Source organism: Crocodylus siamensis, chromosome 1 (assembly GCF_052110815.1).
Source record: "Crocodylus siamensis isolate JL-2025a chromosome 1, ASM5211081v1, whole genome shotgun sequence".
NCBI classification, from domain to species: domain Eukaryota; kingdom Metazoa; phylum Chordata; order Crocodylia; family Crocodylidae; genus Crocodylus; species Crocodylus siamensis.
Genome location: NC_143395.1, coordinates 97,554,953 through 97,569,547, shown reverse-complemented (window position 1 = coordinate 97,569,547; position 14,595 = coordinate 97,554,953). Strand labels below are relative to the sequence as shown.

Sequence of the window (14,595 nt, the reverse complement as noted above, 5' to 3'; positions counted from 1 at the left end):
ACCAACAAAAGCCAGCAGGGAGGGAGAGGGAGGTGGACATGGGCCAGGCAGACCTGGACCACAGGGGTGGGGGGGAACGGGCCAACGGGGGAGAGGGGGGAATAGGCTTGGATTTGGGGAGGGAGAGGGAGACAGGATGGGGGAGTGGGGCCAGACCTGAAGAGGGGCTGGGTGGGGGTGGGTTCCGGGCAGGGGCCTCTTTCCTGCCCCCCCCCCCCCCCGGTTGTTCTTGATTGGCAGTTGGCTAGTTTTCTGTAATTGGCTAAGCATTTCAATTGTTTTTCCTATTTCTTGGTTTTATTGGCTGCTTACAAATGTTAAACTCTAAAAAATATCACTGTACATTAAACTTGGCACACCCCCGCACTGAGCACAGCACATGTCCCGAAGAGGCATCGCATTAATTAGACCCTGCTTGCCCAATACCTGTATAGATTGGGGCTTTTTTGGTGCTTTTATCTAATAACTGATTGAATCAGCTTTAGATAAAAGCACCAAAAAGCCTCACTGAAGCGCCCGATCTATACAGACACTGGAGAGCCTGGTTGAACTAATGCTCTGCTTCTTTCAGTAAAGTGCATTTGGGAGGGTGCTGGTTGTTTGTTTTCTAATGTCTGTAAACAGCCATTGTTATAAAAGGCTAGGTTATATTGTAATCCTGTTACTTTTTCTTTCAGACAGGAATGTACTAAGCTTCGTGAAGAGCTGAGGCTTCAGCATGAAGAGGATAAAAAGGCAGCCATGACTCAGCTCTTGCAACTGAAAGAACGTGAAAAAAATGCTGCCAGAGATGGATGGCAAAAGAAAGTGGAAGATCTTTTAGACCAGGTAAGCAGAATGGCTAGTTTAGAATCAGAGAGGCTGTTACAGTTTAGTAGCAGAATGTTCATTAATAGCATGAAGTCTAAGATAAATTTGTCTTTGACTTAATTTGTATTAGAATAACTCACTGCAGATTAATTAGTATTGAAAGGTTTTGAGGAATGTGAAATTACCTTAAAGTGAGATGAATAAGCATACTCTTGTTCATTGTTATATAGAATGTCAGTGAAATCTTTTTTATTCAATTCTTTAGCACTCTTTTCTACCCATTGTGAGCCTTTCTGTTTCTCTCTTTTCTCATGTTCTCTAATTCAAGTATTTACATGCCTTCTGTTACGTAGTTGGCTAATTGTTGGGAGGTATAACTTGTGCTTACACAGATGATTCTGTAAAATATATTAAAACAGTCAGGATTTTCCAATCAACTGTATTACCACCCATTTATTATAGCTGTGTCTTGTCCTAAAGGTAGGAAACACTATTTGAATCTCTCAGGTCATGTCTACACTACTGACTTGCCATGCCAGGCAGTAATGCCCTTAAACATGTTTTCTACTCCACCTATACTAATCCACAACCTTAAGCAGTGTAGCCATTTTTGCAATGGCGATATCAGCAGTCCCTTGTTACAAGGATGAGAGTCTTCCATTAGATAGGGAATTTTGTAAAGGCATCAGCCACTGTTACCTGGTACTAGCAGTTACCTGGCAGTGCTCATTAGCTTGTCAACTGTGAACCATGCAAATGTGGCTACACTGCTCCTGTTTAGGGTGGAAGCGTACTCTGTGTAAGCTCTGGCCAGGCGCTGTTTGCAGTGTAGCCATGGCTTCAGCTATTACCTTGGGTAACTTTGACTGATGCTGATTTTTTTAATAATAAGTACTGTTTGTGTTCTCTCTCTATGACAAGCTCTATTATAAATACTTCTCTCCCTGTTAAGTCATTTAATAAAATTCTTTGTTATGTTTCTCAAAAAGCCAGTAGGGAACAGTGTTGGGTTGATTGACCAATGAAAGAGAAGACAGGATAGAAGAGTTATTTTTCTAATGCAGTGGCTAACAACTGTTTCAAGTCACAGGGTGGAACAACCCAGCTCTGGTCCTGTACAGGCTGGTTATGGCACATCAGCTGCACCCACACCACTGCCACTTTTCCTAACCCCTGGCTCCTTGGCTTGGGTGTGGGCACAGCATCCAGGTGGTAGGGAGCTGTACTGGGCTTGGGTAGATGGAAGCTGTGTCCACACTCCTGCTGCTTCTGCATCTCAGCTGAGGTGGGGAAGTGGGGGTGGAGGGCAAGAAAGGAGGGAGAAGTGGCAGCACATGGGCTCCAGCTGCTTGGCCTTGGTATACCTCCCCATTGGCTGGAAGCTTATACTCATGCTGCAGTTTCAGGGGAATGGGGGAAGAAACAGTGGTGACAAGGGTGCAGCTGGAAGTTGCTCAGTCCCAGTGCAGCTTACTTAGCCCTCAAATGGACATAGACAAAGCCTTCAGGCTCTGCAGGCTATATCTGGTCCATGAGCCATATGTTGCTGACCCCCATTCAAATGGAAAAAGAGAGGTTTTTTTCAGAAATGGTAAGTAGACACTCAGTATTTTAGTCTACTGTGGCATGTCTTCACCCTGCTTTCAACTTTGAGAGGTCAAGTAATAGAGTGCACATCTTTAGCCACACAGTTTATCCAGGAGGCATAAGTTAGTATTTCTGCATCTAATTATATATTAGATGGGAAGCTAAAGTATGAAAAATCCTATCATATGTAATCATAAAGGTGAAGGGTTTTGAAATTTTTTTCCCCAAATTAACTTTATAGCATGAACTTAAAAGAACTTCTACTTGTCTCATTTTCACTTTTTCCCAAAACTCATTTACTGCCTTTTCTTCATTCTGTAAATGGTTATTGTCTCTAAGGAAGAGTAACTTTAAAGGGATATGTTAGCCAAAATGCCCAAGCAGCTCTTAGTATGTGTGAAAAAATACTAAAATTGGTTTCCTAACAAACTGTGTTGTGATAAAGCTGGCCTAGTTTCCTGAAATGTAAAAATCCCATTTTGTGACTGTTGGATAAAGGGAGAAATGAGCATGTACTACCTGTCATTTTTATTTATGAATAACATTTTGGAACAGAAAAATCCAGAAAAAAATACAGTAATGGGAAAAGAGGTTATTTCCAAGGGAAGAAAAGAATTGTGGCTGTAGGAGACCATTTGAGTGTGTAAAAAAGTGTTAAACTCTTGCACCTATTTCCTTCTGCCAAACAAGACAAAGTAAGTTATGCCATGCTATAACAGGTTATAGAGATAGAGGACTAATTAGAATCTAAAGCAAAAGGCACTTTCAGTCTTACTTCACTTTCTCCGTTTTCATTAGCGGATTCTTGTCTGACATTAATTGCACAAAGTTTGATTTTTCCAGGGTTTTTATAAAGAGTGATCTGCTCTGGTAGGCTTAGTTTTTCAACATAAGCATTCCAATTTTTTTTTATTCCTGGTTCTGACAGATTTGCTTTAGCTTTCTGCTTCCACTACTCTTATCTTTATCTTTCAAAGGATTAAGTTTATTCAACTTGTGGCTCTGGGATGAGCAAAGGGATTTTGTTATAGCTCTTTATTTGTAGCTCTCCCCTGCCACCCGCCTCTCTCCCCTCCCCCCCCCCCAATTCTGTACCTCTTCCTGTACTTCTAGTAACCACCTGCTTGTGGCAGTCTGAGGAGTTGAGTTCAGTAATATGAGGCAGGAGATGGGTGGTGAGTGATATCGATCACTTTAAGTTCATTTTATTTTGGGATTGAAGGTGAACCTACTTTATTTAATGTGACATTAAGATGCCAGTGATAATTCTAATCAGTCCCTGTTTGATAAATAATCAAATTTTAATTTAAACTACATATTTCATACTTCTAGTAGCTAATTGTATCATAGTGTGGTCCTCAGGAAATATCTGTTCATACCTGACTGATCTTTTTTCTAAGTAATGACAGAATTTCTGAATCTATTTATAAGTCCTTTTCAGGGATAGTGAGATTTTGGTCCCTAGCCTTCAGGAAAAAGGAAGTTGTTTGAACAGAGATTTAGGTCGTTCACAGCTCCTTTGTCTTCTCTTGCCTCAATGGTATTCAGTTTAGTTTTGGAAATAATACTGCTGTTTTTTATAAACGTTAAGGGACCCCATTTATTTTGAGGCCCCTGCTCAAATCTAGCATTTTAAAGGGCTCTTTGAGAAGATATAATGTTAGTTACTCCCACTTGAAGCTGCATCTAGCTAAAGCTTATGAATGTTTTAAAGAAATATGGCTGCCTTGAAAAATGCAGATTTTTCAAATCCACAAAGTCTTACATAGAATACTTTTATTCATTTTGACTGTTGTATATTCAGCAGAACTCCTAACTGAAAAAGGAAAATTATTGCTAACCTGTAGGAACTGCCAGCTTATCACAAGACACTGACTGATGATCACATGCCCTGCTGTAATTTAGATTAGTTTTATACATCAATGCAAATTATACTGGAATATATAATGAACAGTTTATTGCATGATAACTCACACTGTCAGCTGCAATTATTGTGCCTTGGTTACTTGGCAGGGGAGCAATAACTTGTTTGCCTTAAGAACATGGATACCCTGGGATAAACTGCAAATACAATTATCTCAACCAGTGCAGCCCATTTCTGGACTGTGGCTTTTTTTTTCCTGATTATTTCTGTAGAGAGAAGTAGTTAGCTGTGTTAGTCTGAAGTCAGGCAGGGGGTAGGGTGGAATGACATGTTAGAGACTTACTGGTTCATAAAATGTCATAAGTTAAAGCTTGCTTTGTCAGATGCAATGCCATTTATAAGCTGTTGTTTATGAAAGCTTATGCCTCTCTGAACCAGCTAGTCTCTAAGGTGCTAGCCTGGTAGGCTTCATGCTTGATTATTTCAGTGATAGTTCTCAGCTGGATGGTGTGAAATTACCCCAGATTAGCAGTATGCGCCATCCTTCCACTACATTTATACACTGTCATCGTACTGATCATACCAAACTAGTTATTCATCCAAGCTCACGGGCCTTCCTATGGAGAGCAATGGGCCTTGATCCTACTGTGTAATTCAGATAAATCATCATAGTATGATGTTTCTGGTAAAGGTTATACCAGTGTTTCTACTGTGCTATAATTTAGAAATGCATTTGGACTACTGCCCTTTCCGTATTCTTCTATGAGACAAACATGCTGTGTCACTTGGGATCTTAAATGTGGACCAACATTGGCTGTATTTGAGAATCTCTTCTGGTTATGACATAAACCAGCCCAGTTTGAATCTGTGGGATGAGTCTGCCCCTTTGGGACTTGATGTGGAGATTATGGGACCTTCATTCTGAAGTTTGGTGCATCCTTAACAGTAACAGCCACATGTAATGATAACCTGAAATACATAGAAGGAGTAAAATCTTTTCTCTACAAGAAGACCCACAAGCTGCTGAACTGGTAGAAAAAGACATCTGATCCTCCAATGTACTCTACATTCATGAAAAAGAAAACATACTAGCTTGATATAGAAACAAAGAGAAAAAAAACTAGGAAATAGAGTATTCACTCATAGGCATACAAAATGACAGGCCAAAGAATTAGAATCCCTTTAGTGGATTGTTTTGCCTCAGCTGCTAACAGAAAAACTATGCGGAGTTTTTCTTCAAGACAAAGGCACGCAGAAGCAGGGACAGTGCATACTCTTAGAACTCGCTGTTGGACCTTTGTACAACTATAAATTTATTTCTCCCCTGAAAAAGAAACTGACTCTTGAATACTGTATCCACAAAATTCATTTCTTGGATATCACCAGGAAAATTCACAATGGCCATGTCACCACCACATTGCTGTGCACCAATACATCGGTCCCATATTGGATCAGCACCTATATAAGAAAAATTGACAGTATCAGCAATCAGCTTTTTTGGCTGATGTGGATGATAATGTCACTTATAAGTGCCACGTGCTCTGATTTTTTTTCGTGGTGATTTTTCATTTTTTTTACCCCTGGATATCTCTCTGAATTAAAAAACGTGTGGAGAACACCAGACTGCAGTATGTCGTGCTGCAAACGTGTGGAGAACATGACTGCGCTCGTCTGGACACGGCCTGCAAGTCTGTTCACAACATCTAACTAAAGTAGTCTGTAGTCTACAAAAGCTTAAGACTTTCTCACTGATCTAGTCTTTAAGGTGCCACCCTGCTCTGACTTCTGAAAAAGAAAGTAACATCATAGGAATACTATTGTCATTCATTTGGGGATGATATTTGCAGATCTGACCTAGATATGCATGTTGGTTTTACTGTCATTTTCACAAATTCTCAACTTTATAACTCAGAAGCCAGTTACTGGTGTGGTTCTTCATTTCTTCTGATTTAACACTCTGTAATAACATTTAGTTTGGTAGCTGAGACACTTTTCTGGAAGTTGGGAAATGTCTTTTCAAATCTCTTCAACTGGAGGAGGAGCCTGAGCCCCTGTCTTGCACATCTTGTAGAGTGTTCATTTCCTTGTGCTTTGGGGTAAACTGACATGTCCACCTTCTGCAGTTTTGTGAATTTAGCTCTTGATTTGCATTGCTTTCCTGTCAAATAACTTAGATGAATAGTTGAGTGTAGACCTTTTTTTAATAGTAAAGAATGGGATAATTGAGGAGTGTTGTATATATCCTGCTTTTGTCTTATACATACTTGAGTTGTGCAGCATATGGGACAATTTGGATAAAAAAATTGCTATTAGGAGTCACGCATCTAGATAGCCTCTACTTGGGTTTCTGTAGGATGGACTATGACCCATGCTCTAGCCCAGCACTGTTGTCATAATGAGATGTAGTTGAAATTAGTTTCTTTCACAGCAAGTTCAGTCATATGCAATACAATGGGAAATTCTAACATTCTATTAAATGTGGGTAATTGAACACAGTGATGGCATAGGAACGTCCTTATGAGCAGGGATCTGGGTTTACCATTTGCCACAGAAAAACATGGTAAAACATGGATTTTCTCTTGCAAAGGCAAAAAACATGGAAAACAGTAAGTTTTCCTTTGCAAGTTGGCAGAGTTTCAGCCTGCAAGGGGCTGGAGCGATCATGGGGATGGTGATCAGGCAGGGGGCGCCATGTGCATGTGAGCATGCACACATGCACATGGCAGCCAGGTAGTATGAGAGCAGCTCCCTGCAGGTAAGTCTGGCATAGTAGGATGGCACTGAGGTCCCCATAGTGAGGAAGGGAGGGATTTGGGTAGGGTTGGGAGCACTGCCCAGCTGGGATGGTGGCAGTGCAGAATTGTGCCCCCCCACTGCTGTGGGGTGGTTAGGGAGAGCCTCACCATGGAGGCACAGGGCTCCTGGCAGTAGCACCAATCCTCCCTACCCTGCTTCACTCCGGCCTGTCACACTGGGTCACATCTGCCGGTCCACAGAGGCCCCCTGGGTGGAGGGCAACAGGGCAGAGAGCCCTGAACCCCCACAGGCAGCAGCTAGGGCTCAGGCACTCCTGGGGGGAGGGGGGCAGGGAGCTGTGGACCCAGGTCCTGTCCCTGTAACCCTGGAAACTCGGTGCCCCCTCTGGCAGGGCTGGAGGGTGTGGGGAACTGTGGGTGGGGAGTGAGGGACACCAGAAGGCTGTGGGTCAGGAATGAGGGGCCCCAGCAGGGCTGGTGGGCTGTGGATTGGGTGTGAGGGGCACCAGCAAGGTTGCAGGGGTTATGGGTTGGGTGTGAGGGGCACCGGCGGGGCTGTGGGGTGGGGAGTGAGGGATACTAGCAGGGGCAGGGAGGTGTAGGTCCTGAGTAAGGGACACTGGCAGGGCCAGGGGGCTGCTGCTTAGGAGTGAGGGGCAATGGCATGGGCAGGGCACCAGTATATCAGGGCTGCTCAGTGCCACAAATCAGTGGCAGGGACAGCCACAACTGGACTCACGGCCTGGTGAGCAGAGGAGGCATGGGGAGCGCCAATTTTTCATGATCAAATACCTCAAATCAAACGCCAAAATTAATAGGTACTTAGAATTGATTTATTATAGTGATTGAGGCACTAGTAGGCTTCGAAATTGCTTTAAAATTGTAAATATATCAGTAAAACATTGTGTTTAAAGGATAGCTATCTATATAATAGTATTTCCTTTTAGTCACAGAAAAACACAGATTTGGTGGTTTTAATGAGAGAATTAGGGGGGAGGGGAGCATTTAAAAGGGAATTTGCAAATTTTAGACAGAGAAAACCAGAATCCCTGTTTATGATAAAGGAAGCGGTACACAGTAAAAGGCTTAATTTAAACAGTTTATACATACTGACAAGATCTGAATTATCTGTAACCTTGGGAGAAAGTCCTGAACATTATTTTAAGCAGCTCAGTTAAGAGGTCTGCTCAGTTGAAACAGTCGAAGTTAATAAAATGCTTTGACGTAATACGGAAAAAGGTATAATGTGGAGAATATTGTAATGGTGTTTTATAAATCCGTCAACACATCTTCACCCCAAACTGCATTAAATTTTTTTAGAAAACGCAAATCAGAAAGAAAAGCTAGAGTGGTACAACAGTTGATTAGTTGATTTCATGTCCTTGTGCAAGGTATTTAGTAGAATTCATAGATTTGATGGAATCTGACAGGCTGCACCGTGAGCACTTCTGCTATGGCTTTAAACTTGCAACCGCTGGGTTGTCAGTTGTGCACCTTAGCACCCAGCCCCCAGTATATTGTATGAAGTAAAGGATATACAATTAAATTCTATTGTGTATTGAGATGTACAGTGTCCTAGTAAAAGAATAAAGCAAGAACCTTAAGTGACAACAATTTTATAAGAGGAAATATTTTTTAACCAAGTATAATAATATCTATAAAAATTACTGGCACATATTACAAGTTCTTTGAAACTTCTTATCATAATGTAAAACATCAGTTATATGCTGCTATAAGATGTAGGTGCCACAGTAGATGGATCATCAATTGATGATGAAGTCTCTTATTCTTTCCTCTCCATTGTGGGATGATATGAAGGAAACATAGTAGAACAAAGGTGTCTTTTCTGAGAATTGTACAAAATACACTGATTCTAATCCAGGTGAGAGTTTTTTTGTTTAGTTTTTTTTCATAGAAAAAAGTACTCCTAGTTCTCATAGAGAATTCAAAAGATCATTTTTCCCCATCTTTTTTATAAATGGAATTTTGTTTTTCATTAGGTTTTGCTTTTTTCTTACATATTTTACTATTGGAAAAGTTCCCTCAATTGAGAAAATAAGAGAAGTGTTACTAGTTTCTAGTTTTCCTTCTAGAAATATTTGTGTGTCCTCTGTCTCTATTTTCTGTTGATGTATTGCACAACCATATAGTCTGGGCAGAACTTAAGTTGACAGGTAAGATGTAACTCTCTTTTTTATATCTCTGTTCTGTTGTGACAACAATTAATAATTCATTCTATAACAACCACGTTACCTGACTGCCAGTTAATATAGTAGGAGAATCATATGTTTAATCTATTCCAGATAACAAAATTGATTCTCACCTTCACTATTTATCAGTCAAACAGATGTACCAATGAGATGATAGAAATGCTTGTGCCAGCTTGTTTCACTCTCTTATGTAGTCCCAAGCCATCCTATTGCCAAACATTGTACAGACGTCTCTCACTTTATGCTGTACATGCATTCCTGGAAAATGGTGCATAACTCAAATTTGCATAAAGGGAACCCGCTCTAGGGTTTCCGTACATCCAAGTTTTCCCGGACATGTCCTCTTTTTGTCCCCTTGTTTCCTTCTCGTGTCCGTTTTCAGTATGGCCACCACCATGTAGAACTACAGGTCTCAGAATATGTAGCACAGCATGTGTGCAATCAGGAGCTGAGTTTGTGATGTAGCTTTGCTCCACTGGTGGGAGCAGGGGGAGGGTGATCAGAGGCACCTGGGAGCAGAGCACAGAGTGTCGGAAGTGAGGGGCACCAGCCAGGCTGGGGGAGCAGGGGGCTGCAGGTCAGGAGTGAGGGGCATGGGGGTAGGGTACTGCTTTTTGGAAGTGAGATGCACTGATAGGGCTGGGGTCAGTGGGTTGGGAGTGGGACAGTAGCAAGGCTGGGGTGGGGGGGACGGCAGGGGCAGGGCACTGCCCCCACACCATCATATTCTCCCTGCCCTGCCCTGCCCCCCCCCCGATGTCCTCATTTTTGGACCTGGAAATGTCATAACCCTATGCCACTTTACAGTGTAACAAATAGGGATACATTCCAAGACCTCAACTGTACTGACCCCCAGACCCATTTCTATGTTTTTGACCTGGAGGTATGTGGGCAGTGGGGTCCCCCAGGGCTTGGTCCTTGGGCCCTCACTGTTCAACATCTTCATCAGCAACTTGGATGAGGAAGTGAAAAGTACCTTGTTTAAATTCGCAGATGACACTAAGATGTGGGGAGAAGTGGAGGAGAGGGACAGGCTGCAACTAGATCTGGACAGGTTACAGGGGTGGGCGGATAAGAACAGGATTGGTTTCAGTACTGACAAGTGCAAGATATTGCACCTGGGGAGGAAGAACCAGCAGCATACCTACAGGCTGGGAAACTCCCTTCTCATCAGCACAGAGGCAGAAAAAGATCTTAGGGTCATTATTGATTCCAAAATGAACATGGGCCACCAATGTGGGGATGCAGACAGGAAGGCTAAACGCACCTTGTCATGCATCCACAGATGCATCACAAGCAGGTCCAGATTTACTTTACACTTATTGTGCACTAAGAGTATCCTCAAAGGGAATTATTTTGGAGTAACTAATGAGCTGTAAATTCATGCCTTCCATAGCCTCCCCCACCTCCAATGCAGGTAATCCCCGAGTTCAGGGATTACATTGATGGAGGAAACAGAAGGAAGTTGGGACAAGAATGAATGAGTCAGTATTATGGAGCAACGGGGGCTGCATGTAAAATCAGCCATTTCTGCCTATGGACATACATTATCTTTTTCTCTGAAACAGTTTTCTGCAGGTTCTTAGAGTTACACAGAGGTAACCCGTGTCCAGTGGAGGAGTCTCCCAATAATATGATCCCAGTGGTGAAATGCTATCATGACTGAAGGGCTGGTTGAAGAGTAGAGTAGCTGTAGAGAACGTGGTCTCCAGCAGATGCTGTGGAATCTTTGGTATTTCTGTCTAGGGGGGTTGTATGCATATTGTTGAGTTACATAAATATGTAGATACAGAAAATTCTATTTAAAAATAATTAACAGTCAGTGTAGAACGTCATCTTTAACCTAGCTATTTTTTTTCCTTAGGGGTCATGCTACCAGGGAGTCTTCCATTGATTCCCTCAGAGACTTGAACGAAGTTATGCCAGCTAAGAATATGCTCCCAACTTCCATAACTTCCTCCTATGACAGTTTATATTCAGCTTGGCAGTTTTCTGATCCAGTAGTAGTTCTGTTACATGTCTGGCTGTCTAAGAATAAAGAGAGATATTTAGCCTTCTTAGTCTGAATTCAGACAGAAGGCAGGGTAGATATGTGCCTTATAGATTAACTAAAAGAGATGTTTAATGTAAGGAAGCAGGGGGTTTACTTCATCAGATGCTATGAATGGACTTCAAGAAGTAGAGATTAACACAGACCACATCATCACTGGATGAAGTAATATGGATTATAACATCCAGGGTTCATTTACCTGCATTTCTACTAATGTCATACATGCCATCACCTGCTTACAGTGCCCCTGGACACATGGGGTGATCCCATGTGAATAGAATGACTGAATACCAATCTGATATCAATTCCAGAAAGATGCACAAGCCTGAAGCAGAATTCTTTAACCACCCTGAATGTTCCCTGGACACTCCACCATAGACCTCAGAGTGGTTGTTCTTAGATGACAAAACTTCATAAACAAATTGGAATGGGAAATTTGAGAACAAAAAATCATCCACAGAGAAAATTGTATTAAACAGGTCTAAATAAAGACTACAGTTTAGAGAAAGTCTGCTTATGTGACACTACCTGGATTAGTTTTTAGAACCCCTGTCTCTCTCAATAGCTTTTTTTTCTCTCTAATCCATCTTGCTTCTCCCAGCAATGTCCCCTCTACCCCCCATTCCTACCTTTGGATTCCAATCACTGTTTTCTATTTAAAAGCTCTGCTTCCTGCAGTCCCTGCATGCTATCTGATGAAGTTAGCCCCCTGAAGGAGGAATAAGGCGGAGGGGAGGAGGGTATGGAGCACCATTCTGTTTGCCCCAGCCCTCTCCCCTCCAGGTACATTGTTGAGGGTGGGGCCATGCTGTCCTAATCCTTTGGCCAAGCAGCACAGGATTGCCTCTGCCTTGGCAAAAGACTCCAGAGGTGGATTCTGGAGCCCTGTCATAGTTGGTATCCAGGACTGGTGCCCTGCTTGCACACCCATCTCCCCCACCTCCCATGTTACGCTACTAGTATCTAGCACAACGTGTGTTACGGAAGTGTGCAAGACATGCTGACAGAATAATCTGTCACCCATTAGTTTTGTCCTAAACTCCTAATGGTTAGAAATTAAAACATGAAGCTTCATATCCATTCTAAAAAACGTTTCTGTTTTAGCATTATCTATTGTACTTCAGGACATTCTTTTAACTACTGGATATTTTCACTATCTGTATTAAAATCCAGTCCCTCTTTGAATCTCGTTAAGTTTTTTGGCTCTCACAACATACTGGGATAATAAATTCTACAGTATAACTATCAATTATGTGTGAATTTTATTAATTTTTATTTTGCTTCCTTTCCATGTCATTGAATGGCCCCTTTTTCCTTTTATTATGAGACCAGGAGAAAAGACCTGATCTGTCTTACGTATACAGTTCCTAATTGTTTATATTTTTATCACATATATCTGAGCCTGCTCCTTTTCAAGAGAAGCAGTCCAAATCTTTTTGTATGCAAGGTTTCTCTTTATCCTTTTGTTGTCTTTTTTCTGAACTATTGCAAATATACTTTAAAGGTAGAGTGACTATTTACTGCACACATTATTTCAGACGTGGCAGAACCACTAATATATATAATGACATTTTCTGTGGTATTCTCCATTCCATTTGTTATAGACCCCAGTGTTTTGTTTGCCTACTTTGCCCACACTGATGCCCACAGTGATAATGCTGTTAATTTAGAACCAGTAAGTTGAATTCTATAAAATGTAATATTTTTCCCCTCTAGTGTGTTAATTATGCAACCATGATGGCAATTATGTAAATTCACTCCACTGCCTCCAAAGTATTCATGGTCTGTAGTTGAAATACCTCTTACTGTATTCTAAACTAACAGTATCTCAGGGGAAGAATTGAGCATTGTTGTGAACAGCCTAACTAAGCCCAATCTGCAGCTGTGGTCAAAGAAGTAGCGAACAACCAAAATATTAGGATACAAAGTGAATGAACTGGAAAATGATGGAGCGTATACTAATTATCTCAATACATAAATTGATGGCTTACTGTTATGTCTGTGGTAACCATATCTTTGATTTGCTGCTTAAATGTTCATTGAGATGAAGATATTTCAGGTGGAACGTTTTAACTTCAGTATATGTATTTTTTGATAAAACTCTTGTTTCCCAAAAATTTCTATCCATTCCTACTCAGGCAGATTCCATGACAGGGATCCATGCAATGATTAACCAGACACATGCACAGAACAGGAAGAAAAGTTCTGGGACTATACTTGAGGACTGCAGCACCTTTCTGGATCTGTATATAAACTGTTTCCATCACTGTGCCCACGCTGAGATTGCAAAAAAACATTTACATTACAGCCTCAGTCCTGCAGAACAGAGAGCCATACTCAATCTTAAAAACAACCTAGATATTATCATGCAACATGTTGAAAAAGGAGGTGCCACTATTGTCATGAACAAAACAGCATACATACAAGAAACAACTTTCCAAAATGGAGTTTTACGAACTCCTGACAGAGGACGCCATGGCATAGTACCAGGAGAAAGTGAATGAGCTGTTTCAGGATCTACCTGGGGGAACACAGGAGAGGGGTACTGCTTCCACATCCCAGAAGTCTAGACTGGGCAAGTTTTATTTCTTACCCAATCATCCACAAGCCTGGCAACCCAAGATACCCCATTGTTTCTGGCATTGGCACTATCATGAAGGGAGTTTCTGGTTATGTTGACTATATTCTGTTCCCTTATGCCACTTGAGCTGTCAGCTATTTAAAAGACACCAGCACTTTCTTAAAGAAAGTAGCCCTCATTGACAAGCTTCCGACTAATACCATATTAGCTATCATTGATATCGCATCTCTCTATACATCAACATCCCCCATGAAGACTGATTACAAGCCATAAAGAACATTATTCCTGATGAAAAAAATGCCTCCATTTCCATTACACTCGCCTGCTGTGTCCTCACATAGTTATTTTGGGTTTGGAGAGTCCCTATACCTACAACTGAATGCCACCTATCATGGGCACACATATGGCCGCCCAGTGTGCCACCATATTTATGACTGATTTTGAAGTCCATTTCCTCTGTGGCTGCCTTTTCATCCCCCTGATCTACCTAAAGTATGTTAGTGATATCTTCATTGTATGGATGCATGGAAAGGAATCTCTAGAGACTTTTTCACCAGGACTTCAAAATGTTTATTTCTGATTTGTGTGATGGCATAGGAAGCTTCTTAAGCAAGTTTGCGGGCAACACAAAACTGGGAAGGATTGAGAATGCAAGCACAATTCGAAAGGATCTCAACAAATTGGAAAGTTGGGTTATAGAGCTACCAGGAGTGTGGACAAATGTAAGGTGCTTCACC

The 14,595-nt window shown here is 41.6% G+C and overlaps 1 protein-coding gene across 4 annotated transcripts in view; it reads left to right on the top strand.

Moving 5' to 3' along the window:
• FAM184A (family with sequence similarity 184 member A) overlaps window positions 1-14,595 on the top strand; it is a 215,369-nt gene that overhangs the window by 130,433 nt on the left and 70,341 nt on the right. For all 4 annotated transcript variants that reach the window (XM_090038672.1, XM_090038652.1, XM_090038662.1 and 1 more), the window contains exon 9: window positions 678-828. In XM_090038672.1, the coding sequence (XP_089894798.1) occupies window positions 678-828 (151 nt within the window). The remainder of the gene's footprint in view (window positions 1-677; window positions 829-14,595) is intronic.